This window comes from Onychomys torridus, chromosome 8 (assembly GCF_903995425.1).
Source record: "Onychomys torridus chromosome 8, mOncTor1.1, whole genome shotgun sequence".
Taxonomy (NCBI): domain Eukaryota; kingdom Metazoa; phylum Chordata; class Mammalia; order Rodentia; family Cricetidae; genus Onychomys; species Onychomys torridus.
In genome coordinates this window covers 43,268,802-43,296,480 of record NC_050450.1, presented here as the reverse complement: position 1 = coordinate 43,296,480, position 27,679 = coordinate 43,268,802, and the positions used below count along the sequence as shown (strand labels likewise).

At 46.7% G+C, this 27,679-nt stretch overlaps 1 protein-coding gene across 1 annotated transcript; it reads left to right on the top strand.

Moving 5' to 3' along the window:
• Nucleotides 1-1,415: 1,415 nt before the first annotated feature.
• On the top strand, nucleotides 1,416-27,679 carry Slc36a3 (solute carrier family 36 member 3). Its single transcript, XM_036195226.1, has 10 exons — nucleotides 1,416-1,579; nucleotides 2,389-2,479; nucleotides 4,754-4,842; nucleotides 9,017-9,112; nucleotides 15,321-15,405; nucleotides 17,091-17,309; nucleotides 21,044-21,139; nucleotides 21,705-21,871; nucleotides 26,000-26,169; nucleotides 27,411-27,679. The coding sequence occupies exons 1-10, from the start codon at nucleotides 1,416-1,418 to the stop codon at nucleotides 27,677-27,679; spliced, it is 1,446 nt and encodes a 481-aa protein (XP_036051119.1).

Genomic DNA, 27,679 nt, shown 5'->3' with positions numbered 1-27,679 from the left:
AGGGATGGGGAGATGGCTCAGCAGGTAAAGGACTTGCCGCCAATCCTTACAACCTGAGTGGAACTGCAGGACCCGCATGCTGAGAGCTGACTCCCACAAGTTGTTCTCTGACCCTCCACACACTGTGGCATGTCCCCAAATAAATATTAATCGTTTTACAAAAAGAAAAAGGAGGTAAATTTAAAAAAAAAAATAATAATAACTGTTCAGAATTAGCCCACTTTGTCTCCCTACCGTCTCGCTTTAAATCACTGCTCACTGCCCTGGACAGGAGCTCCCTGGTGATTCCAGAGGTTCCCTTTTCATTGTTAAGACCAGAAATAACTGACTGAAGTAGTCTACACTAGAAAAGGTTCCTTTTGGCCTGTGGTTCCAGAATGCTTGCAGTTCATCATGGTGCCGATTTCGAGTGTTCGTTTGCTTGTTGAGACAGGGTCTCACTATGTGGCCCTAGCTGGCCTGAAACCCACTATGTAGACTAGGCTGGTCTCGAACTCACATAGATCCACCCGTCTCTGTCTATTGAGTGTTGGGATTAAAGACATCTGCTACCATGCCCCAACCAATCTGTGTGTGTACGTGCGTGCGTGCGTGCGTGCGTGCGTGCGTGCGTGCGTGCGTGCGTGCGTGTGTGTGTGTGTGTGTGTGTGTGTAAAGCTCTCACTGGCCTGGAGCTTTCCAAGTAGTCTAGGCTGGTTAGTGAGCTCTAAAAATCCTCCAGTGTCCACCTCCCTAGCACCATGATCACAAGTGTGTACCATCACACCTGGCATTTTTTTTTACATGAATTCTGAGGATTGAACTCAGGTCCTCATACTTGAACTGAGCCCTCTCTCCAGCCCACAAATAGCTTTTTAGAAGTATCCATTTACCCCTTCCTAATTAGGTGGCGGTCCACACTGTCTTCCTGTGCAGAGGATCTGAGCAGTTGGCATTTAAGCTGGCACAAGCCATTGTTTACTTCCAGCTAGAGATGCTGGTACAGGTGGCACTCTGCATCCTGGGCAGCAGCTTATTGCCTGGGCAGCCTCCATTGTGAGGTAGCTGGGGCTTGTTCTTGCCAGAGGCAGCGAACCCTGAGCCTGAGCCCACAGAGAGGTGCCAGGATTTCCAGGCTAATGATCCCTTCCTCCTCCCAGTCAGTGTTCCCTGTGGACCTGTCATCAAGGGCTGAGCTGGGAGACAGGCTGAAAATGTGTGAGTCCTGTCAAGGCAATCTTGAGGGGGATCCATGACACTGTCCTAGGTGCCTCAAGAGCCCAGAGAGGCACCCTCAACTCCAGCCTCTCCAGCCACTGTCCTCTGGCTCCCACACTCAGGACTTCACCTGGGTACACCCAGGCGTCAGGAGCCAGCACGGAGGGCTCATTCCAGCCTGCTGTAGCTGAGTGCCATACCTCTGCTACCTGCTCACCATGGGGAAGATGTCGCTGCTTAGAAAAGATGACAACTGTGAGCCAAATTTGTTCAGCGTGTGTAAGACTGCCTCAAAAAGCAGCAGCAGCAGCAGCAACAGCAGCAGCAGCAACAGCCTTGTCTCCCCACAGAAGGACCCTCCAGAGGAAGCCGATGCACTATTGTGAGTGGTCCCATTACCCTTCCAGGGCAAGCACAGCCGGACTTCAGCTCCAAAGGCCTTCTTCATGTTCCCCATGACACAGCAAAGTTCTAGAACCTAAGAATATGACTGTAGCTCTGGGGAGTTGTCAGGGAATACCATATTTCCTAATTCTTGCAAAGAACCCTTATAGATTAGCTGGCTGGCTGTAGCCTGAGCTGCAGGACATAAAGAGCACATCCCTGACACAGGAAGGTGTTCCCCTCTGCCAGGTCTCTATCCCAGTCCCTCCCCCCACAGACATAGATCTTTCTGTAAACAATTACCCCATGTTCCATTTTTATTGCCCCAAACTCAGACATATAAAAGATGTTCTCTAGACAGAGTCTCACTCTGTATCCCAGACTGGCCTCAAATTTGCAATTCTCCTGCTTCAACCTTCTGAGTGCTGGGATTACCGGAATGCCTCAACCCTGACAAGCAATAGTGATCTTTTACATCCAATCCTAAAATGCCGTTTATGTAAAATCTACAACTACTTATTTGCCATGTCTTTGAAAGTACATAGACAAGGTAGAGCTATAGTTCAGGGCTACAGCCCTTGCCCATTATGCATAAGGACCTGGGTTCCAGAGATGGGGACAAGGGAGAGAGAGAGAGAGAGAGAGAGAGAGAGAGAGAGAGAGAGAGAGATGCTGGGGGGGGGGGAGCCAGCCCTGCCTCACCTCCCTCTCTAGTCCCTCTCCTCTTCCTTTCCCTCCCCTCCTCTCTCCTGCCCTTCCCCTATCCCTTCCACACAATATTCTCTTCTCTCACCTTCCCCACCACAGGTTTATGCAAATCTTTATTCACCTGTTGAAAAGCAACATTGGCACGGGGTTCCTGGGGCTTCCCCTGGCCGTGAAAAATGCTGGATTGTTGGTAAGAGGCACCAGGGGCTAGAAACTAGATTCATCCAAGTTGTGGTGAGGGAAATAAGTCTCTAGACCTCTGTGATGGTGTGGCTCCGGGGGACTGGGCTCTGCAACAGCATCTGTGCCCATCAATTCCCTGGCACCAACCAGGAAACACACTGAGCACTCCTGGAGAGGGCAGCTCAGAGTCCAGCTGCACGTGCAGAATCCCCATTCAACACCCTGCTCTCCAGACCTTGGGGAATTATGTCTCCCGCCTCCCCTTTGACACTGCAGATCTCGTCCCTGTAAACGTGTGTGTGTGTGTGTGTGTGTGTGTGTGTGTGTGTGTGTGTGTCCTGTTTCACACCACCTCATGAAGTGCCAAGTGGTGCTGGAAGGCTGTAGCAAGAGGCTCTCCAGGTCAAGGCCAATTTAGACTATGTGATGAGTTTTGAGGCAGTCTAAGCTACATAGCAAGACTATCTCAAAAAGAAAACAAAACAAAAAACCCACAAGGGTTGAGAAGATAACTTAGTTTCAAGACTGTTGGCATGAAACCCTGGGTTCAATCCTAAGCCCCAAGAAATAAAAATCAGGATAAAACCATCTGATGGTGTATGAGATAGGATGTTCCCATCAATCCCCATGTCCCCTTCACCCAGCTGACACTATCTCCTGGCTTATGCCTCCTTTCAAAAACTGTACTGTGTCCTACAGACATGAAAGCTGTCCCTTATATATGTCTCCCCTGGAGTCCTTAGGACGCTTGCAAAAGTCTGGCATACTTGCTCTGAATCTGTGACAAACACCCCCACATCCCCCGCCTACCCCCAGCCTTACTCTCCATCGTCCTGCTCTGGAGACCCGCACACAGAAATCCCCAGTGGTATCCATGAGGACCACTAGAATTTCTCTTTGGTCCGCTTATCTTCTCCAGGCCTGAGAAGTGGTCCCTTGCTTCCCGATTTCTGATGACTAACAGTCCCAGCCAGAGGGGGAGCCTCTCCTTGGGAGCCAGCCCTCTAGGTTCTAGATAGATGTCTGCAGAAGAGTGTTAAACGCGTGTGGCCTCAGCCAGACTGTCTTTGCCAGCAAGCTCCATGATGTCCTGCTAGCTCTTTAGCCTACCTTCTTTGCCTCCAAAAATTGTCGGGTGATGTGGAGACCCTCCATCCCCTTCTGACAGTGATCCAGCTGATGAATGCTTACTGGGCCATTCTAGGAGTGTGCCTGGCCCAAGGGTTAAAGGTTGCAAACAAGAGAGGTTCTGCCATGTGGAGGCTGCCTCCTAGTGGGATCTGACAGCACTCTTGACCCCTCATTCGTTGTTGGTTTTGTGTGTGTGTGTGTGTGTGTGTGTGTGTGTGTGTGTGTGTGTGTTGTGACAAAATGATGTCACTCAGAACATATCTATAAAGTCTCACATCGTGCCCTTTGGTCACATCCAGAAGACTGTGATTCACAATCAACCTTACTTCTTAAATGGGGTTCTGTACCAGCTCCACTCCCTCTCCCAACAGTCTGCAATGTCCAGGAACAGTTTCACTTGTCAAATCTCGGGGGATGGTCCCTACCCATGGGTGCCGCACCCCCCCCCCCCCCCCCCCCCGCATCCCCCCTCCTACATCCTGTATCACACAAGATGGCTCTTCCAAACAGACTCACCTGCCATAGCGTCCCTGGGGCCTGCTGATTAACTATCCTGAGAGAAGGGCACTACATCACAAAAAGAACCTTGGTCTTTCTTTAAGGGTCTTAGGAGAGCTGGGACTAAGCTGTATAAAGGAATTACGTTTAGCTTGGGGATTCTGGAAGAGTATACCCAGAGGCTGATGAAAAAGGCCTGAGCTGTGTGGGGTGGTGGGCTTTTTGTCCTTGGAAGAATCCTAGCCAGTGTGGGGCAGTGTGTCAACAGTGACACTAAAATAGGATGTTTGAACAGGGGCAGCAGACATTGAGCTAGCTGCTCGTCATGGACAACATCTGGTTGGTTGGTTGGTTGGTTGGTTGGTTGGTTGGTTGGTTGGTTGGTTGCAGGGACTCATACATAGCTCAAGTTGACCTCAGCCTAAGTGTCGGCATTCTTGGCACGTGCCTCCATGTCTAGCAAGTTTTCTGCCTGTTTGGGGGCAGTGCTTGGATGGAATCCAGAGTGTCACACATGCTAGGCAAGCCCCCATCACTGAGCTACAGCCTAGCTAGAGACCTTCATTCTGCAAAGAGCCTAGTGTCTGGTAGTAGGCTGGGCTGTGGATGTAGCTAGATTTCATCTCACTGTCTTCCTGTCTTGTCCCTCTAGGTGGGGCCTATCAGCCTCTTGGCCATCGGGGTCCTCACAGTGCACTGTATGGATATCCTGCTGAACTGTGCCAGCCACCTCACTCAGAGGTCAGAGTTCACATCTCTCACCCCATGGCCTCCATTCCAGGGCCACTTCTCCAGGCTACCACCTCTGCTGCTCTGGATCCTCCAGAGGTGGCAAAGGGATTGCAGAAGCGTGTTGTGGAATAGAATATTTGTTTGTTTAACTATGTAAAGATGTGTTGCTGTTTTACCTTGCCTCCCTAAGGCACCTGATTGGTCTAATTAAAACAATGAATGGCCAATAGCTAGGCAAAGAAGGGATAGGCAGGGCTGGTGGTCAGAGAGCAAAAGGGGGCCAGCCAGCCAGTTGGGGGCAAGCTGGCTGGTAGCCAGCCAGCAGTGGTGGGGGTGGGGAGCAGCGGACATGGAGGAAGCAGGAAAGCAGGATGGACAGTATGTAGATGAGGTAAATGAGCCTCAGGGCAGCACATAGAAATGGATTAATTTAAGTTTTAAAAAGCTAGTTAGAAGCCTGGCGGTGGTGGCACATGCTTTTAATCCTAGCACTTGGGAGGCAGAGGCAGGTGGATCTTTGTGAGTTCAAGGCCAGCTTGGGCTACACAGCAAGATCCAGGAAAGGCACAAAGCTACACAGAGAAACCCTGTCTCAAAAAACAAAAAACAAAAAGCTAGTTAGAAACAAGCCTAAGCTAAGGCCTATCATTTATAATTAATAATAAGTCTTTGTGTCATGATTTGGGGGATGGCAGTCCAAGAAAGCCTGCTACAGAAGAGTCTCAAGCTGTCTTATAGTCTGAGGAGAACTGGCCACACAGGCTCACATGTTTGGATACTTGGTCCAGCTGATGTCACTGTTTAGGGAGGCTGTAGGAAGTTAGGAGGTGGAACTTGTGGGAGGAAATGAGCCTTGTGCTTCCTGTTCACACACTGTTTCCTGATTTGTTGATGTGGGGGAGCTCTAGTCTCACACTCCTACCCCATGAACTCTCCCCCTTAGCTTTCTCAGCATGGCGGACTGTGCCCCCTCAAACTGTGAGACAAAATAATCCCTGCCTCCCTTAAATTGCTTTGTGTCAAGTGTATGGTTACAGCAGAATAAGGTCAGGCCAGTAGATCTGTGGTAGAAGCTTACTTAGTATTTGTGAGCCCCTGGATCCCATCCCCAGCACCTCCAAAAGAAGCTAATGTAGTATCTTGGTGTGGGCCCAATTCTGCAGCTAATGAGTTGGAAGCCACCCTGGCTCCCACACCGCTCTGAGCCCTACTCTCTTCACATGGAGCCACCAAAGGTAACAAAATGTGCAAAAGTGCCCTTTGAACTACTGGGTGTGTGCAAGACCCTCAGACAAGCCTCCTGGTTCATTTGAGGATTTTTTTAAAATTTTTAAAATCTGTATGTATGCGTGTACCTTCACGAGTTTATGTGTGCCATGTGTGTGCAGGAGCCCCCTGAGGCCAGAAGAAAGAATCAGAGCCCCTGAAACTGGAGTTAGATAGTTGTGAGCCACCATGTGAGCGCTAGGTACTCTGTAAGAGCAGTTAAGTGCTCTGAACCACTAAGCCATCTCATGAGCAGCACTACCTTTTATTTGAGTCAGGGTCTCGTGTAGCCCAGGCTTGCCTCAAGGTCACTATGTAGCTGAAAGATGTCTTTGAATTCCTGGTCCTCCTATCTCCACCTCCCATATTCTAGTAAGAAAGTCATGTGTGTCCATGCCCCATTGATACAATACAGGGGAATCGAACCCAGGGCCTGATGTCTGAGAGGTACTCTATCAAATGAGCTACAGTCCCATCCCCTTTTTACTTTTCATCTCCCCAACCCAATACAGGTACATTGTCAGGGCCACTTGTTCCAGGAAAACCCTTTCTAGGCAAGTAAATAAAAGTGCAAAACTCAGTTAGCCTCACTGTGAGTGGTTTACAATGGTTTCAGTCATTAAACGCACATCTAGGGGAACTGAAGCAATAACTTAGCAGATGGGAGAGCCTGCTGCTCTTCTAGAGGACCCAAATTCAGTTCCAGCACCTACATTATGTAGCTTAAGGGGATCCAAGGCCCTCTTGGGACTCCTTCATTGGTACCTGAACTCACATGTGCATACTCACACACAGATACAGGTTTATACATCTGAAATCTTAATATAAAAATCACTGAGAGCTGGAGAGACAGCTCAGTGGTTCTTTCTCTGAAAGAAAAAAAAAATACAATAAAATACAGAATACTGAACTCCGCAGGACCCAGCTACTTGACTTACATTCAGTATGTCCTTGGAGTGAGGAAAGGCCTTATATAGAAATCAAAGCAAGACAACTCAGAGGCTGAGGCAGGAAGATCGTCAGTTCCAGGCCAGCCTGGGCTATATGCATTTTTGAAGCAAGGATAATAAGTAAAAGTTAATATAATGGGTGAGGATGTAGCTCAATGGTAGAGCACTTGCCTGGCACACAAGAATAGTCTCCAGAACTCATCATAAAGCCGAATAAACACAATCCAAATAGTGGATGTGCCTGGAGTATGTGCTGGCCACACTCAACCCCCAGAACCCTTTCTGCTTGTGAAACAAGTCATCCATCAGGGTGTGTTTGCTCATTCAGCAGTCATGTAAATGGTGTGATTCTGTTGAGCCAAGAGATTTGCAAGATTTCTGTACTCCTTCCAGGAACCCCTGGGATAGAGACTGTTTTTATTCCCATTTTACAGGTGAATACATTGAGGCTTAACTACCTTGCCCTGGGTCACACAGCTGGGAAATGGCAGTGCTGGTCTTTGAAGACCTGCCTAACTTCATTCTTTTTTTTCAATTAGTTCTTTGAAAATGTCATTCAAAGTAATTTGATCATATTCAGCCCCTCCCCAGTTCCTTCCAGACCTACTCCCTCCCTCCCACTCTGTAGTGCCCTTTCCCTTTTTCTTTTCTCTTTCCTTCTTTCTTTCTCCTCCCTTCTCTCTTTCTTGTTATTACTAGACCCATTCCTAACCATCAGGGAATCTCTGGGTGCCCCTTCCCAAGCTCTCAGGGCCCTCACACCTCCTGCAGGCACCAACCTGCCCACAGTTGCATCAGTCTGGCTTTGCCCTTTGGCTGAACATGTCTCTCCTTTTTCTCTGACATAAACGTTTTAGGACAATGGTCTTTTGTCCAACTAGGGCCTTCTGCCATTTTTGGTTGGGTTATTTCCCAGATTGTCTTTAACTCTTTATGTAGTCCAGAATGAACTTGATCTCAGGATCTCCTGTGTCTACCTCCACAGTCCTGAGATGACAGGCACACACCAGGTCCAGGGGCATGCTGGGTTAGATGGCTCCATAAAAGTCCTGAGCCTCAGGGTTGGGGATTTACCTCAATGGTAGAGTGCTTGCCTAGCAAGCACAAGGCCCTGGGCTCAATCCTCGGCTCCAAACACACACACAAAAAAATTCCTGAGCCTCTCTCTCTCCCCCAGCCCTGTAGTTAGCACTGTGCAGGTGGCATCTGGCCAGCAGCACCTGCTCCTCTCTGTTCCCACTCAGGACCAGAAGGGTCCTTCTGCAGAACCACCCATTCCCCCTTAAAAACTTAGAGATCACCTTCTTGAGGGCTCCCAAATTTAAGTGTAAAGTTTACTTTGTAAAGGAAAACAGTCATTGGCTGGCCATGCCCACTCCTCCTTTTCCTCCACCTCTTCTCCTGCTTTGCTTACTTAAACCAATGCACTGATACTGCTTATTCCAAAGGACGAAACCAAGGAAATCTACTTAAATATTGTGTTGAAAGCATGCTGCTGAGTGTATGCCTGCAGGAAGGTCGGGGGGAGAAGAATCAAGAGTTCAAAGTCATTCCCAGATGCACAAATCCACCCTAGGCTACATGAGACCCTCTCTCTAAAAAAAAAAAAAAAAAAAAGGCTGGAAAGATGTTTCAGAGGTTAAGAGTGCTGACTGCTCTTCCAGAGGTCCTGAGTTCAATTCCCAGCACCCGCATGGTGGCTCACAACCATCTGCAATGAGATCTGGCACCCTCTTCTGTATACATAATAAATTAAGTAAGTAAGTAAGTTAAAAAAAGCATAAGTTCATAAAAATTGTATAAGCTAGTACCTAACTTCTGAAAGTTGCATTAATGGTACTATTATTAGAAAATTCACAGAACACTCTACGCTATCACACAAATGCACAGCAGTCACTAGCTTAGGCACGTGCTGTACCTTTAGCCAAAGTGTTTTAACTTATACATCATTTGTCCTTTCACCCTAGACTGCAGAAGAGTTTTGTCAGCTATGAAGAGACTACAATGTACAGCCTGGAAACATGCCCAAATCCTTGGTTGAGGACACACTCAGTGTGGGGCAGGTACTGGTCACAAACACTCACAGTGATGAAACCATGATCACATTCCCCCACCTACCCTGCCTTTATGTCTGCTCCCACAGTTTTTTTTTTTTTTTTAATTTTAAGTTTAATTCTATCTATCTGTGTGTTTATATGTGAGTGAAAGAGGCCGGAAAAGAATGTCAGATCCCCTGGAGCTAGAGTTACAGGTGGTTATAAGCCACCTGATGTGGATGCTGGGAACTGAACCTGGGTACTCTACAAGAGCATTCGCTCTTACTGAGCCCTCTCTCCAGCCCCTGCTTGCATAAGTTTTTAAGCAGAAAGGCTCTTTTTGTAAACTATCAAGCAAGGCAGAAGATCTCCCCTTGGCCCCAACCCACCTCCTTCTTCACCCTGGTTTATAAATAGCCCTTCCAAGGCTTTCTCTTTCTGTGTGTATATATATCAAGATGTGTGTGAGTGTGAAAGGTATGTGTTAATTGCTTTTTTTTTCTCTGAAAGAAAGACAAGTGAGAGGACCAGGCAGACTCTGTAACAGGCTGTTCAGTCTTCTCTGAGAGATCAGGCCTCATTTTCAATTTCCTGAAACTGAATAAGCAGTTTCTGAAAGAGTCACAAACAAAGGACAATCAATTTCTAGCACCCCTAATAGCAAAGACATGGAGGCCTGATACATGCAGTCTAGACCTGAGCCACAAACAGCTCAAGGTGATAACCAAAGAAGAACAAGCTTGGGACTCTCTCAGGCCTGCCCCAAAATGGGAAAACCATAGCCCTGATCATCCTCTGACTAGCCAATCACAGATGTACTAATATGATTGCCACTTTCTTAAGCCAATCACAGATAACTAATTGACCTAACTGCTCTAAGACCTCCCCTTGGCTATGCTTAAAAGGAGTCCACACACCCCTCTTGGGGGTCTTCACCATCTTGCCTTTGGGTGAGATTGCAGGCCCCAGCATGCTGGAATAATAAGTGCTCTTGTTGATTGCATACTTGGATGGTGCCTTTTGTGGGACTTCTCCAGGACCCTAACATCAAGAACTCACAGAGGCATGGTGACCTTGAACTAGCTAAGAAGCCAAGGATGGCTTTGAACTTCCCATATACCACCTAGCTCGGTTAATACAGTGCTAAGAAGTGAAGCTTCATAAACACTAGACTAGAACTCTACCAACACAGCTACAGCCCCAGCCCTAGATCATTTTACATTTTCTTGTATGTTGCTTAGAATCGTGTGTAAACTTGAAGTTCATTTTGCTTTCTGCCTTGCTTATTTGTATGTTTGAGACAGGGTCTCCTGATCATTAGGCTGGCCTCAAACATGCTTTGTAGCCTCAAGACAACCCTGAACTCCTGACCCTCCTCCTCCCCAAGTGCTGGCCATGCACCCCCACAACTAATTTCACAACCTGAAATTAGATGTTTTTATCTAACAGTGTAATAGTTACTTGTCCTGTTGCTGCAACAGAGTATCTAAGGGAAACAACCTAAGGAATGGAGGTTTATTCCAGCTCACAGTTCCAGAGGATTCTATCTACAGTGTTAGGGAAGGCATAGCAGCTGGGACAGGAAGCAGCTGGTCACGTTGTATCCACAGTCAAGAAGCAGAGAGATGATTACTGGTGCTCAACTCACGGTTTCCTTTTTTTATTTAGTCTGAGCCTGAGCACATAGAATGGTGTTGCCCATATCCAGTTTGGGCCTTCTCACCTCAGTTAGCCTATTCTTTTTTTTTCTTTTGGTTTTTGTTCTTTTGTTTTTTGTTTTTCACTTTTTTGGTTTTTTGTTTTTGTTTGTTTGTTTGTTTGTTTGTTTGTTTTTTGTACAGGGTCTCTCTACATAGCCCCGGCTGTCCTGGAACTCACTATGTAGATCAGGTCAGGTCAGGCTGGTCTCTGCCTCCTGAGTGCTGGAGTTGCAGACATGCATCACTAAACCCAGACACCCAACTCATTCTAGAATGTCTCTCACAGACATGTCAAAGATTTGTTTTCTTTGTGATTCTATATCCTGCCACCCAAACAGCAGAAATCAATCATCAGAGACAATAATATCCCTCTTTTTTTTTCATCTTGAGACATGCAGACACGTTTCATCATTTAAAGGCTCACAGAGTTCTCTGGTGCAGAAGTTTACCCTGTTTTTGTTGAACATTCCCCTGGGGATGGACATTTAGCTTGTTTCCTTTGTTATGAGGTAAAGACCCAGAGACCACTTGCACACCCAAAGTTCTAATTGAAAGTCCGTATTAAGCTGGCCTGTAACTGCCTGGAGAGAAACACTTCTCCCAGAGCAGCCCCGGATGCATATTACAGGGAGTTTTTAAAGATGAAGAACACAGAAAAACTACATCCTGGCTGGCAGTTGCAAGGGGAAGCCAGCAAGCAGTTTAACAAGAGCCAGGAACATGCAGTTAGCTGGGGCATTTCGACCGAGTGTCTAGAATGGAGTTGGATGCTTTCCCACGGGACTTTCCAGGGCAGGGGGTAGAGACCAAATATGGCTTCAGCTGAGACAAGATGGAGAAATTTTTACCCTGCTACACCTTGTTTGATAAGAAGTTAATGGTAGCATAGACCTTCATGCCACTCCCCTAGTTAGCTTTACTTGTCACCTTGACACAGCATAGAGTCATCCAAGAGGAGAGCCTAAATTGAGGAATTGCCCTGATCAGATTGGCTTATGGGTAATTATCTTGACTGTTAATTGGTGTAGGAGAGTCCAGCCCACAGCCCCATTCTCTGGGTCTACATAAAAAAATTAGTTAAACATGAACTCGTGAGCAAGCCAGTAAGAAGCATTCTTCCGTGAGTTCTGCTCCAGGTTCTTACATAGTGCTCCGGTCCTGACTTTCCTCAATGAAGAACTGTGACCTGGGGGTGTAGGCTGAATAAACCCTCTCCTCTCCTATGTTGCTTTTGGGCTGAGTGTTTTATCACAGTAGCAGAGGGAGCCAGCCACCCTCCCTGAAGGCTGTCAGGAAAAACCCTGAGCTCAAAGCCTCCCTGAATTCAAGACATAGTGATGTAGGGAGACCCCTGAACCAGGATTTTAAAACAGCTAGGCATGCCGGGCAGTGGTGGCACACACCTTTGATCCCAACACTCAGGAGGCAAAGGCAGGTGAGTCTCTGTGAGTTTGAGGCCAGCCTGATCTACAGAGTGAGTTCTGGGACAGCCAGGACTATACAGAGAAACCCTGTCTCAAAAACAAAACAAAACAAAACAAAAAAACAAAAACAAAAAAACAAGGCATGTAGCTCAGCAGCACAGCTAGAGGCCCTGGCTTAGATCCTCATCACCACACACTTGAACACACACACACACACACACACACACACACACACACACACATTGATGGTGTGCTCAAAATGCTTTTCTATTTTCTATGTGAGCATCTCTGGTCATCTTACCAATCTCGAATAGGACCCAGGGTGAGATTTCACTGCCCTAGAAAAATGGGGGTGACCAGGGCTCTCACAACAAAATAACACCTCAAAAGTACAGAAAGGCCCTGATAGTGGAGGAACTGAGACACCCCGAGGCCCCTCTGGGAGACCTTTTCTGACAGTTCTTCTCCAGGCAGTGAGTCAGCACTGAGGCAACCACAATCCCTTCCGTACCACCTACCTCAGGCTCCTCAGGCCAGCACTGATCTCCCAATCAGAAATTGTTCATTATCAGCCAGGTGAGGTCAGGATCCATGCTGATGGTATCTTAAGTAGTTATGTAGGACAAAAACAGCCCTTGGAGTTCACTGTACCCATGCCTGTAGAGATGGAAAAATTATACAGCCCAGAGAAGACAAGCAGGTTGCTGAAAGCCACAAGGAATATCGTGCCAGGGCAAGCATTAGAACTCCAGATCTCTACTCTCCACCCACCAGGATTCCCTTGTCCCATTGCTTTGGAGATCAGTAACTGAGGAAAGTTGGAAATACTTGGAGGGAAGTCTCATTTCCACCAGCAATTCTTCATCTTCAGGGCACTAAGAGGAAGTCAGTGGCTTGAGAAAGAACTGCCTGCCCCCCATAGGTAGCAATCATTGATGGATGCTCAGCCTTCAGATGGACAGTCAGTGGGGACTTTATAAAGCAGGGTGCAGTGGTGACCCTGCCCAGGGTGCCAAGTTAAGCCCACACCGCCCATGCTACAGGTGTCTTGTGATAGAATAGAGATCTAATTTGAAATCCTCTTGCCAGACCAAAAAAAAAAAAAATCAGTGAAGAAACTTCACCTAATCAAACCTCCTGGTCTGAGATCAGCTCACAAGAAACCCCCAAGGATGAGAGACCAGGATAAATGGTACACAAGAAAGTCAGCAGGACCCAGAAAATAGTATATGCCGACTGGACAAGCTAACTGCCAACACAAGCTACCACCAAAAAAGTTGAAGGCAAAAAGAAAAACAGGACTTGGCTGTAGCTCAAGGGTAGAGCACCTGCCTAGCATGCCGGGTTTAAACCCCAGTATCAGAAAACAGGAAATAACCAAACAAAGAACAAAAACCCACAGAGCATGAAGAAACATGATGATTTTTCAAATTTAAGAGTTGTAATAGTGCATAGGTTTGCCTGGAACCAACTTTATTAAAGGGCTTCATTAAGTTCTAAAGCTTTGGGTGTGAGAGGGGTACATGCGTGAAGAGAGATCCAAAACCACAGGACAACAGGCCATTGACCCCCAGGGTTCTGAAGGAGGAACGGGGGAGAGGGTGGGGTGCTGGAGAGATGGCTCAACGGTTAAGAGCACTGAATACTCTTCCAGAGGACCCAGGTTCAAATATCAGCACTCATATGGCAGCTCACAACTGTCTGTAACTACATGATCTGACATCCTCACAAAGACATACATGCAGGCAAAAACACCAGTGTACATAAAATAAGAATAAATTATTTTTAAAAACAGAAAGAAAGGAAGGAAGGAAGGAAGGAAGGAAGGAAGGAAGGAAGAAAGAAAGAGAAGAAAGAAGAAAGAAAGAAAAAGAAAAAGAAGGAAAGAAAGAAGAAAGAGGAACAGAGTTGATGTTTTTGTCGTCCCATCCTCCAGAAGTCTAATCTGGAGGAAATGGTCACACAAACACAGCTTGTGGGCAGTTTACAGAAGGCCAGCCCGGACTCTCCAAAATAACCTAGTGTAAAACAGCTGCGCACGCCTTTAATCCCAGCACTCAGGAGGCAGAGGCAGGAGGATCTCTGTGAGTTCTGACCTGCAGACCTAGTTCCAGAGCAGCCAGGACTATGAAGAGAAACCCTGTCAAAACAAAAAACAAAAACAAACAAACAACCAACAGGTGCACATGCACACAAAATATTCCATGTTGGGAAAAAAAAAAAAGATTAAACAGGTACAGCTAAGTAAAACACACAGCCTTGGAAATTAAAAAACTAAATAAATAAAAGTTAAGTCAGGTGTAGTAGTATACTTGGGATTCCAGCACTTGGAAGTAGAAGCAGGAGAATCAGGAATTCAGAGGCAGCCTGGGCTACATAGGGAGTTTAAAGCCTTGACTACATGAGATAATGCCCCTCTCAAAGAAGAAAAAGACACTTGTGAGATAAAATATCTAAAATATAGATTATATATTTGATGTTAAAGTTGGTTTCTGTTTGTCAAGGATTAAGAGAAATCTGCTTGAGGTATTCCAGGTAGATGTTTCATGACCTCTGAAATTATCATTGAAATGGTTCTAAAAGAGTGTGTGTGTGTGTGTGTGTGTGTGTGTGTGTGTGTGTGTGTGTGTCTGTGTGTGTGTGTCTGTGTGTGTCTGTGTGTGTGTCTGTGTGCTGTGTTTGCTTTGTGTGCTGTGTGTGTGTATGTGTATGTGCTGTATGTGTGTGTGTGTGTGTGTGTGTGTGTGTGTGTGTTCAATATATATACCCAGAATGTAATCAGGGCAAAGGTAACTGCTCAGACATTTATGAGAATGTGTGGATGTGGATGGTTGTGATGATATCAGCACTGCTGGGGTAGAAGCTAGAAAATCAGGAGTTGAAGGTCACACTTAGCCACCTGGCTAATGAGAGGCCAGCCTGGGCTACCTGAGGCCCTATCTCAAAACAAAACAAAACCTAAAGCCAGAGTTCATGGCTGTTAATTCTACCATACTATCAGCGTTTTCTGAGGGCCTGAAATTTCTCAAAATACAATCATCAGAAATAATTGTTTTGAAAATGAAACCCATTCTAAACAATAACTTCTTTTCCTCATCCTCTTCCTTCTAGGTACATTGTGAGCTTCCTGCTGATCATCACTCAGCTGGGCTTCTGCAGTGTGTATTTCATGTTTATGGCAGACAATTTACAACAGGTAAAGAGGGCTCTTCTGGGCAGAGGGAGAGGAGAGGAAGGAGAGAGAGGAGAACGAGGAGAGCAAGAGAGTGGGCCTCCAGATGCCAAGGCTGTTAGTGGGACCATAACATCTGAGCCAGTCTGCCCCATATTAGACCACAGTTGGGACCAGAGCAGAGCCAAAGCCCCACATCTTCAGTCTGGAAAGCATAGATGAAGTCGACCTTAGGCATCTCAGGTTGTCACATCCAAGATGTCTAACAAGGCTGTCACCTTCCCCTCATCATGTTTCTAACATGAGACAAGTCAGTGAGAACATTCTTTAATGGCTTTGTGGGACGGAAGGGCACACCCAGCCATCCTGGAAGAACAGTGAGCTGTGTGATGGAGGGACTGGTGGAGGAGCGACCGACCACTCAGTTCCCAGCCTTGCCCAGAGGATGTGCAACTGAAACCTTTTCTCTAGTCATGTGAGGGGGGAGGGGAACAAGAGATTGTCTATCAGATGAAAGGACCGTTGGGTCTTTGGGTTTTATGATGCCCACAGTTTCCGGTTGTCAGAATCACACGCACTACAGTTAAAGGTGGCTAGGCTTGCCAAATAAAAACACAGGACACCTAAAAACCAGGTATGGAGGCTCACATCCGTAATGCCACACTTGGAAGGTAGAAGCAGAATAACCAAAAGTTCAAGGTCAGTCCCCGATACATAGCACGTCTGAAGCCAGCCTCAGATACATGAGACCCTATCTCAAAAAGTGTGTGTGTGGGGGGGTGAGGATGAGAGCATAGCTCAGTCAGTAAAATTCCTGTCTTTGCAAGCATGAGGGCATGGGTGCCATCTCCCAGGACCCACATATAAAAAAGCCGGCTTGATGGCATGCAGCTGTAATTCCGATGCTGAAGAGACAGAGACAGGTGACTGCTGTTCACTGGGTGACCAGTCTAGCCTAATGTGCCCAGTACACAGCTAATGAGAGACCCTGTGTCGAAAACCCAAGGTGGACAAACCTGAGAAACAATACTGAGTTGTCCTCTGCAGGCCCCAACCCCCAGGAACACACATGCGTAAGTGCACAGACTCCTAGAAGACACTCACCTATGGAGCTGGAGAGATGGCTCAGCAGTTAAGACCATCTGTTGCTCTTTCAGAGGACCCAGAGCCGGGTTTGGTTCCCAGGACCACACGGTGGTTCACAGCTGTCTGTAACTCTGGTTTCGGGAAACCTGACTCTGTCTTTTGACCTCTTCCAACACCCGGCATGTACATTATCCACTTACATATATACAGGTAAAACACACATACAATAAAATTAAATAAATCTAAAAATGTTTTAAAGATTTATTTACTTTATTTTTATGTGTATGAATGTTTTGCCTGCATGTGTGTATGCACACTACAAGCCCATGGAAGTCAGAAGAAGGTGTTGGCTTTCCTGGAATTGTGAACCACCATGTGGGTGCTGGGAATTGAACTCAGGTCCTCTGTAAGAGCAACCAGTGTTCTTAACCACTGAGCCACCTCTCTAGCCCTTTAAAAATGTTTTCAAAGGCATCTTGTTATATTGAAATTTCACACAAGTCATGAATAATATCTTTTCTGCTGGGGCAGTAGGTCATCAGCCATTCAACTGAAATCTTAATTGAAACGGTTCTTAGTGATTCCTGATTGATGCCCCAGCTTTCATTGTGTCCCTTTGGCAGATTGTGGAAGAAGCTCACTTTACCTCCAATGTCTGCCAGCCCAGGAAGAGCTTGGTGCTGACCCCCGTCCTGGATGCTCGCTTCTACATGCTCACCATCCTGCCCTTCCTCATCCTGCTGGTGCTGGTCCAGAATGCACAGGTGTTGTCCATCTTCTCCACCCTGGCCACCATCACCACCCTAGGCAGCCTGGCTCTGATCTTCGAGTATCTCATTCAGGTCTGTGTCTGACACCACACAGAAGGAGGTCAGGGTCCAAGGCTTCTGAGACATGACAGGGTTACAGATGCTTTGGGAAAGTGATCGGTCCCCTGTTCTGAGCCTAGATGATTTCTAGAAATACTTCTGTCCCACAAGCTGTAGAAGTTAGGCATCATTATCATCAACACCCTCATCTTCAGTATCGTAAGTCATATCCAAAAATGGAATTGCTAGGTAATTTAGTTGCTTAATGCCATCTGTGATCAGGTGTTGTTTGAGAAGATGGGGATTTGGGGCTCAATAATAAGAGATAAAGAAGGATGTCACACTCTCCATCATTTCAGTGAAATACCAAGAAATTGTGTGGAGATTGGGAGAGGGCTCAGTGGGTGAAGTGCTTGCTGCCCTAGCAGAGGAACTGAGTTCCCATGCCCAGTATCCACATGACAGCCTAGCACAGTGGCGCACACATGTAACCCCAGAACTGAGAGAGTGAAGGCAGGTGGGGGTTCACTAGCCAGACAGTCTAGCTAAAATGGTGAACTCTAAGTTCATTCAGAGACTCTTAAAAGTAAGAATAGTCGGGTAGTGGTGACACATGTCTTTAATCCCAGCACTCAGGAGGCAGAGGCAACTGGATGTCTGTGAGTCTGAAGCGAGCCTGGTCTACAGAGTGAGTTCCAGGACAGGCTCCAAAGCTACACAGAGAAACCCTGTCTCAAAAAACTAAAAACCAAAAACAAAACAAAACAAAACAAAACAAAACAAAAAAACAAAAACAAACAACAACAACAACAACAAAAACCCCATAAGAACAATAGAGAAAGACGACAGAATATCTCTGGCTCACACATACACACTGGCATGGGTACATGCACACAAATGTATGAGCATGCAAGTGCACACACACAAAACACACCGGGGATACATCATTGGTCAGTGGACAGGAAATAGGTAGGGCTGGCTAGATAGTTCAGACGCTTGCCTCCAAGTCTGAGGACCTGAGTTCCATTCATAGAATCCACAGAGTGGAAGGAGAGGACTGACTCCCTCAAGTCATCCTTTTACCTCCACAAGCACACTGTGGCACATGTGCCCCCTCCCCCAGTAATATAAATGTATTAGAAACATTTTAAAGTTATAGATAGATAGATGGACGGACGGACAGACAGACAGACAGACAGACAGACAGATAGACAGATAGATAGATAGATAGATAGATAGATAGATAGATAGATAGATAATGAAGGAATTAGATCTACTTGGTAACAAGGACTTTACACAACTTCTCCTATCTTTGAAATAAAACAACTACAAAATACTATCTCTATCCCAGTTCCAGAAAAAGACACAAAGGAGCAGGGGCAGCAGGTGGGCAGATCTTTCTGAAAGGTCAACTGGTTTACCTCCCACCATTGGTGCTACCATTCCACCATTGTTGCTTCATTTCTTTGATCATGGAAGTCTTTGGATTTATATTACTGTCCTGTTGCTGCTATAACAAAAAACCACAAATCTGCAAAGATAAAACAACAACAACAAAAACCCAGGGTCTTATGTAGCCCAGGTTGGCTTTGTAGCTAAACCTGACCTTGACCTTCTGATTCTCCTGTCTCCACTTCTGAATGCCAGACTTACAGACATGCACCTTGACACCCAACTTATGCAGCATGTCCTGTGTTAGGCAGGCACTCTACAAACTAAACTATAACCCAGTACAGTTTTTGGTTGTTTTTGTTTGGGCTTATTTTCTTTGGTTTCAGGGCATTTGTCTTGAAACAGGGTTTCACAAAGCCCAGGCTGACTTCAAGCTCTTTAAGTATTGGAGGATGACCTTGAACTTCTGGTCTTCCTGCTTCTTGCTCCCAAGATCTGGGTTTACAGGCATGCGCCACTGCATTTGGATTTCTAGAGAGTTGGGGATCAAACTCAGGTCTTATTGTATGCTGGGCAAGCATGCTACCAATCAATTTACATCCCTAAAATGGAACAGATTTCCTCTACGGTGCTGGAGGTCTCACTGACTAATCAGAGATCAGCAAGGCTATAGCTTTTCTAGAAGTTTCAGGAGAGTCCTTTCTTGCCTTTCCCAGCATGCCTTAGCCCATGGCCCCTTCCATGGTCAAAACCAGCAGCACTAGGCTGAGTCCTTCCTTTCTGCATCCTTGTTCCCTCTTCCACTTCCCTCTTTTAAGGACTCTTATCTGACTCAGATAATCCAGGTTTGTCTCCCTGTGGAAAGTCATCTGCTTTAACATCCTAAATTCCTTTAGAAAACTCAACACTCTAGCCAAGCATGGTGGTATGCACCCATTAATCCTAGCACTTGGGAGGCCAAGACAAAAAGATAGGTTGGTCTCCATAACAAGAACCTAACTCAAAAAAATAACGTAATCCACCCAGTTTTGGTGGCACATGCCTTTAACCTCAGTACTTTCGAAGTAGAGGCAATAGGATCTCTGTGAGTTCGAGGCTAGTCTGGTCTACATTGAGCGTGAGTTCCGGGACAGCCAGGCCTATAGAGAGAGACCATGGCAATAAATAAACAAGTAAATGAAACAATCTGCTCACAGGTTCCTGGGATTAGGATGAGGATATCTTTGAGAAACCTTTATTCATCCTATCCACCACAGAAATCTATTATAATCACTCCTTCCTTGGCTGCAGAACAAGTTTGAGGGCATCTTGGGCTACCTGATACACTGACACAAATAAATTATCACTCTCTTTATCTACAATGGCTACTGTAACAGCTGGCAGGGGAGGGGGGAAGGGGGTAGAATATTACTGAGCACTAAAGAAAATGAGAGGGCTTTTAAAAAATCTCTCTCTCTCTTTCTCTTTCTCTCTCTCTCTCTCTCTCTCTCTCTCTCTCTCTCTCTCTGTGTGTGTGTGTGTGTGTGTGTGTGTGTGTGTGTGTGTGTGTGTCCGCGAGGCCAGAAGAAGGTGTCAGAATGCCTGAAGCTAGAGTTACAGGTGGTTGTGAGCTGCCTGATGTGGGCGCTGGGAACTGAACTCCAGTCCTCTGGAAGAACAACAAGCACTCTTAACTGCTGGGCCATCTCTCCAGGCCCGGGAATGAAATTCTAATGAACGCTGCAACATGCATGAGCCTCAAGAGACACCGAGCTAAGTGAAATAAGCCAAGCACAAAAAGACAAATGTTACAAGCTCCTGAGCACAGGAGGCCCTTAGGCGGCCCACGTTTATACAGACAGAACAGACACAGGCATTGCTAAGAGGTAGAGAACAAAGAATTGGAGCTTCAGATTGGGTTGATAAGAAAGTTCTGCTGATGAACAGTAGTGACAAGAATGTCACGGAGTGAATACATTCAGTGGGTAAAATGACCACATGGAAAGTTTGATGTTACTCTGCCACAGTCAATGTAAATAAACTAGACTGCGATGTGGCTAAGTGGGTAGAGTGCTCATCTAGCATACAGGAGGACCTCGGTTCCAACTTCAACACTGTATAAAACAACACCTGGTGGTGCACACCTGTAGTCCCAGCACTGGAGATGGAGACAGACAGGAGGGTCAGGAATTCAAAATCGTTCTCAGGGATATATTGAGTTCAAGGTCAGCCTGGGCTGCAGGAGACTCCGCCTCAAAATAAATTAGCTGATTGATTAGAACACTTTTTAAAAGATAAGACAGTAAGTAACAGTGCCCTTTACACTATCTGTCATCGGACATGACCCGAGATGACCTCCCCATGGCAGAGCCAACACCCTTCCTCTCTTTCAGGAGACCCCACGTCACAGCAGCCTGCCCCTGGTTGCAAGCTGGAAGACTTTCTTGTTGTTCTTTGGCACAGCCATCTTCACCTTTGAAGGTGTAGGGATGGTAAGAATGATGAGGTACCCCACAGGGTGGCCAGCTGTGAGTCCCTATCACCCTAGCAGTGCTGAGGGCAGGGCAACATGATTCCCTCCTGGGGACAAAAGTCTGCACTCATGAGGGCACCTCCCAACCCAGACCGCACCTCAAGTTCCCAAGACAATGACAAAGATGGAAAATGGACTAATCAGCCTACACTGAGCAGGGTGTTGGGGCAATAGCAAGCATGAGACAAGATGGAGGAGGAGTGAGCATCTGGAGGAGGTGTGGCCACGTGGAGGGGTGTGGCCATAAAGCTGATGTGGCAATGTGGAGGGGCATGGCCATTTAGAGTGATATGACAATATAACAAGTGTGGCTGTGCAGAGGGTGTGGCCTTGTGGAGGGGTGTGGCCTTGTGCAGAGGGTGTGGCCTTGTGCAGAGAGTGTAGTCTCCTGGAGGGGTGTAGTCATATGGAGGGGTCCCTGCTGACTCAATCCACTAGGAGAACACCTGTGTCTATAAGGGAACCTGCACCCACACCATGGCCATTCCTTCCAACCTTGTCTTTACCAAACCGTCTGATTCCAGGTTCTTCCTCTCAAAAGCCAGATGAAGAGCCCACAGCAGTTTCCTGCCGTGCTGTATCTGGGGATGTCCTTTGTCATCTTCCTCTATATCTGCCTGGGGACCCTGGGCTACATGAAGTTCGGCTCAGACACTCAGGCCAGCATCACCCTCAACTTGCCCAATTGCTGGTAGGAACCTGCCTGCCTCAAGTGGGACAGGGAGGCGTGGGCGGCGAGCCTTGATGGCAGAATGAGCATGCATGAACCGGTTACCTTTAGGAAGCAATGAACTGTTGTGAACTGTTGGCATTCGTGTTAATAATGATTACGGTGTGTTTGATGACAAGGCATTGTGCTTCCTCTCAGTTTCCCACAGCAGCCTTAAGCATTGTCACTGAAGATTCCATAGAACAGATGAGGACGTCAACATCAGAGGCTCTCAGAGACCTTCCCAGCTAACACAGTCTAGTGGGAGTGCAGACTTGACTTCCAAGTTTGACCCTAAAATGCAAAGGCCCTAAGATGAGCAATGTGGGGCCATTAAGGAAACAGAACGTGAAAACGCCATGGTAGGGTATTTGTGCAGATTATCTGAGGACCTAGGTTGGGTAAAAATAATAGCCATGGGGTGGTGGTGCACACCTGTAGTCCCAGCACTCGGGAGGCAGAGGCAAGTAGATGTCTGTGAGTTCAAGGCCAGCCTGGTCTACAAATCGAGTTCCAGGACAGCCTCCAAAGCTACAGAGAAGAGAAACCCTGTCTCAGGAAGAAAAAAAAAAAAAGAATAATATCTTTTAATTTTTTTTGGTTTTTCGAGACAGGGTTTCTCTGTGTAGCTTTGCGCCTTTCCTGGAACTCACTTGGTACCAGGCTGGCCTCGAACTCACAGAGATCCACCTGGCTCTGCCTCCCGAGTGCTGGGATTTCTTTTAACTTTTGAGATAGGGTCTCATGTAGCCCAGGATAACCTCAAACTTCCTTTGTAGACAAAGCTAGCCTTGAACTCCTGATCCAACCTGCCTCTGCTTCCTAAATGCTGGGGTTATGGGCATGTACTACCATTAACCAGGTAAAAACAAATAACAAATAATTTCAGATATGTACCACAGATGGACTGCTACTTAAGGTATTGAGTATCGCCAGTTGGAACTCAGCCTGCAGTCCTTACCCTCAATCATTCATTCTTTCATCCATCCATCCAGGAGACATCTGTAAGAGGGATCTTTACAGGAGGTGTTGGGCTCCCAGTAACTAAATACATGTTCTAAAGCTAACTAATAGAATCCGCATTCTGGTTCTTCCATGCCCGTGGGCGAGCCTCCCACCCTTCTGCACAGGAAGGCTTACACACGTGCCTCTTGGTATCAGTCAGGACAGTTTCATGATGCTTCAGTCATGAACCATCACCGTGGCTGTCACACAAGTGCTTAACTCTTTGTTCACACCAACCCATTATGGGATGGCCCAGGTTCTCATTCTAATGAACCAGCCACACTCCAGAGTGTTCTAGTTGTCATGACACTGAATGCCACCTGGCCTTCCCAAGCAGCTAGAGCAGCAGCGTGAACTTCTAACTTAAGCTAGCAAAGGCAGCCCTCCTGTCAAGACTCCACACCCTGGCAGGGAAGGGCCTAAAACCTTTGATGAACAGCACTCTGCTGCACTTACTGGCAGTGTGTGCTGGCAGCAACTGCTTTAATACACAGAAAATGTTAGAAAAAGGTTTGGCATGCAGCAAGCTCTGCGGATTATCAACTGTTACCATTGTTATGGGTCCTTACAGCCTTGGTCTTTCTGTTGGGTGGGGTAATGGTGGCATTCACTTCCCCAAAGCCAGAGCAGTAAAATAAGGAAAATGTCACCAGCTCCACCCTCCTCGCTGTGCCCTGCTAATGACCAGATGAGATCATGAATGTGGATGCTTTGATGTTGTGCCTTATTTTATGCAAGCGAGATATTATCTTAATATGTGGGTCTTATTCTTGGCTGATTGCACTTCCTCTAGCTATCCTGGGCAGAGCCTTTTCATTCTGAGGGTGGCAGCTAAATACATGGGCAGTGAGCTCCAGTCACTGGTGTAAGCTGGTGTAAGCCAGCAGGTGAGTGGAGGAAGAGGAACTCGCTCTTGAGGGAAGTCTTGAATAAACAACCCTTCCCAATAAAAACACCAACAATTCCAGAAAAGAAGGGAGGGTAAATACATAAAATAAGAATTTTATACATAAAAATATCCTCCAAACATATAAAAAGAAGTGCCAGTTTTAAAAATCACAGTGTTGCCTGGGAGTGGTGGTGCACACTTTTAATCCCAGCACTCGGAAGCAGAGGCAGAGGCAGGTGGAACTCTGTGAGTCCAAGACCAGCCTGGTCTACAAAGTGAGTTTCAGAATAGCCAAGGCTAAACAGAAACCCTGTCTCAACGTCCCCCTATGCTTGCTATCCTAGCACTGGGGAGATGGAGACAGGCAGATCCCTGTGCTGGCTAGCCAGCCTAGCCAAATCAGTGAGAGTTCCAGGGCCCACAGAGAGACCTCTCATCAAAAACAAGGTGGCAGCTCCTGAAGAAGGACACGCTACATGCCTGCATGTAGGAAGACACACATACTGCAATGTCGGAGAGCGACATGAGTCACATCATGTTGGCACTTAGAGCCATAGACTAGGACAAAGGGCAGTATGTCAATAGGCATCAAAATTTAAATTCATGGCTGGGGTCTGAGGCATAGCTCAGTGGTTGAGTGCTCTGGGTTCAATCCCCAGCATTGCATAACCCAGAGTGGTTGCTCATGCCACTAATCCCAACACTTTCAAAATGGAATCCAGAGTTCGAGGTCATTCTTGGATGCATACCAACCTGGAAACCAGACTGGAACATAGGGTGAGATCCAATGTCAGGAAAAAATTAATTTAAAAATCAGTTTTACTTCTGGAGTTGATGTATAGATAAGGAATATGGAGGTGTGTGCTATATATGCTGAGATATGCAAGACGTGAGCTATGTGAGTGCATTGTATGTGCTGAGATATGTGGATATATGTAGAGATAGTCTTTGCTGCATTGTTTTCTTGGCAAAAGACAGAATAATCTAAGTTTCCGATTAGTTAAAAAACTAAAAAAAAAACAAAAACAACAAAAAAAATCTCTGTGCTGTTAAATAGAAGTGCCAGACATATGTCGGATGGTGGTGGCATGCGCCTTTAATCCCAGCACTCAGGAGGCAGAGCCAGGTGGATCTCTGTGAGTTTGAGGCCAGCCTGGTCTACAGATCAAGATCCAGGAAAGGCACCAAAACAACACAACACAGAGAAACTTTGTCTCGAAGAAAAAAGAAAAAAAAAAGTGCCAGACATGTATTCACAGGGAACAACCTACAAGAAATATTTTGTTTATTTATTGTTTTGAGACAGGATCTCACTGTCTAGGCCTTGTTGACTTAGAACTCACTATGTATACCAAGCTGGCCTCAAACCTATGGCAATCCTCCTGCCTCTGCCCCCCAAGTCCTGGGATCACAGGCAAAGTGCCACCACATCTAACTTTATATTTGACGAAATAACAAAGGTCAACAATTCCTGGAGACGTGCTCCGTGCAACTGTGGGTGTATGTATGGCTCCCCTAGTTTCTGTTTAAGATTGTAGGCACAGGGCTGAGAAGATGGCTCAGTGGGTAAAGTGTTTGCCACCCGAACATGAAGACCCAACTTAGAACTCTCAAAACCCACATAAAAGCTGGGCACAGTGGTGCACATCTGTGATGCCAGTGTTCCTGAGTGAGACAAGAGTCAGAGACAGGAGAGCCCGTGGGGTGCAGCCAACCTGGCATGTGCAGCATAACAGGAGAGATGCTGTTCCAGATGTGGAAGAAGGCGGTGATGGACACTTGAGGTCGTCCTTTGACCTCGCGTGGGAGTCATGGCAAATTCTGAGGGAACTGCAGTGAGACTCGGGTGGAAATGGTCTTGGCTGTATGGCTGCTGCACTGTGAATTTTACTGTACATAGATACGACATTTATAGTTTTTTGTTTTTTACCAGAGCTGAGGACCGAACCCAGGGCCTTGTGCTTGCTAAGCAAGTGCTCTACCACTGAGCTAAATCCCCAACCCCAATATTTATAGTTTTTTAAATAAAATATTTAAATGAAATACCTGGAGGTTCCTATGGCTTCAGAACCTCCACAAATGCATGCTTCCATGTCCCCTCTGAGACAGTCTGACCCAGGTCGGTGACTCTTGACCTGTGAAGCTTCCCATGAGTCCTGAGCCACCTTCCTGGAAGCCCAGTGGCGTCTCAGATCCTTTCAATGTTCTGTCTGCAGGTTGTACCAGTCAGTCAAGGTGATGTACTCTGTTGGCATCTTCTTCACCTATGCCCTCCAGTTCCACGTCCCAGCTGAGATCATCATCCCCTACGTCATCTCAAGAGTGTCTGAGAACTGGGCTCTGTTTGTAGACCTGACCGTCCGCACCGCCTTGGTCTGCCTGACCTGTGAGTTGGGGAAATGGTGCTTATTTACATAAACCCTTGGTGTGCATCATACCCAAGTGGAGTGCCCACCCCAGCAGCCTTGGCTCTGCCACAGGCCTCTGTGATCAACAAGATGTTTGTCTCCTTGTTCTCATCTTTCCACCTGAAAACGGGCTTCGAGAACCCACATAAAGAGAGCCACCCCCAGCCCTATTGCCTAGGGAGTGGGCACTGACGCATTCACAGGGGAAGGCAAGATCTTTCTTCCTGCTGGCCGCTGTACTGGTGTGTCTACCACTCACACCATCCCAGCATTCCTGCTAACTGATGGGGCCATGGCCCAGAGAAATTAAGTCACATCCCCATGTCACACAGCTCCATGACAGAATGGGGGACTTGGTTCCCTAGGGCCTCTCTCCTTCCCATTTCATGTAGGACCAAGTCCCTGTGTCCTCAATTATTTAATTGTAAAGAAATTTACAGGTTGGGGATTTAGCTCAGTGGTAGAGTGCTTGCCTAGCAAGTGCAAGGCCCTGGGTTCGATCCTCAGCTCCAAAAAAACAAAAACAAACAAACAAACAAAAAAAAAAAGAAAAGAAAAGAAATTTACATATATTAACTGTAAAGAAACCCCCAAAAGGTTGATTTGTTAAAGACTTGGGGGTATTTCAGTAATTTCTCCCCTCTCTTTTCTCGTCATTCATCCACCCTTTCGTTCGCAGTGAGCACTGTTTAGGAAACACTGGAAGAAGGGCTGGGCAATCCTTTCTCTGGAACATTCTAGGAAGAGAGAGACCTTCAGAAGAGGTGCCCAAGAGGAAAGATCGAGGGAACTGGAGATGTTTGGCCTAGAGAAGCAAGGCAGCTGGACTTCGGGTGTTTATTATAGTGCAAGGCAGAAGAGACTCAGTGTGTGTGTGGTGTGTGTGTGGGGGGTGGTGGTGCTGGCTCTCAGCCTAGCTCCAGATTCAGTGAGAGACCCTGTCTCAAGGGAATGAGGCACAGAGTGCTAGATGATGGAACAGGACACTTGAATGCTTCCTCTGGCCTCCACACTCACACAGGTGCACATGCATACACACACACACACACACACACACTTTTTTTTTTTCTCTACAGAAATGATAATTTTAAAAAAGGATTGGGGGGCAGGCAGGCAGAGGCATGGTGCCTGGCCTAATCCTTAAACTCCAAAGCCATGCTTGTTGGGGACTCGCTCTCTGAGGCACACTCAGTGAGTCTACATTCCTCTCTCTCTGCAGGTTTCTCAGCTGTTCTCATCCCTCGCCTGGACCTGGTCATCTCCTTGGTGGGCTCTGTGAGCAGCAGCGCCCTGGCCCTCATCATCCCGCCCCTGCTGGAGATCACCACTTTTTACTCCGAGAACATGAGCTGTGTGACCATCGTCAAGGACATCATGATCAGCATCCTGGGCCTCTTAGGGTGTGTTTTTGGGACATACCAAGCCCTCTACGAGATGACTCAACAGGCCTACTTTTCCATGGCTAACTCGACAAGAGTCTACCCATAA

Excerpts from the sequence above, each read along its gene's own strand:
- Slc36a3 (XM_036195226.1), top strand. The coding sequence starts at position 1,416 with ATGGGGAAGATGTCGCTGCTTAGAAAAGATGACAACTGTGAGCCAAAT. Across the intron at positions 1,580-2,388 it reads GAGGAAGCCGATGCACTATT|GTTTATGCAAATCTTTATTC; the intron begins GTGAGTGGTCCC and ends TCCCCACCACAG. Across the intron at positions 2,480-4,753 it reads TGAAAAATGCTGGATTGTTG|GTGGGGCCTATCAGCCTCTT; the intron begins GTAAGAGGCACC and ends TTGTCCCTCTAG.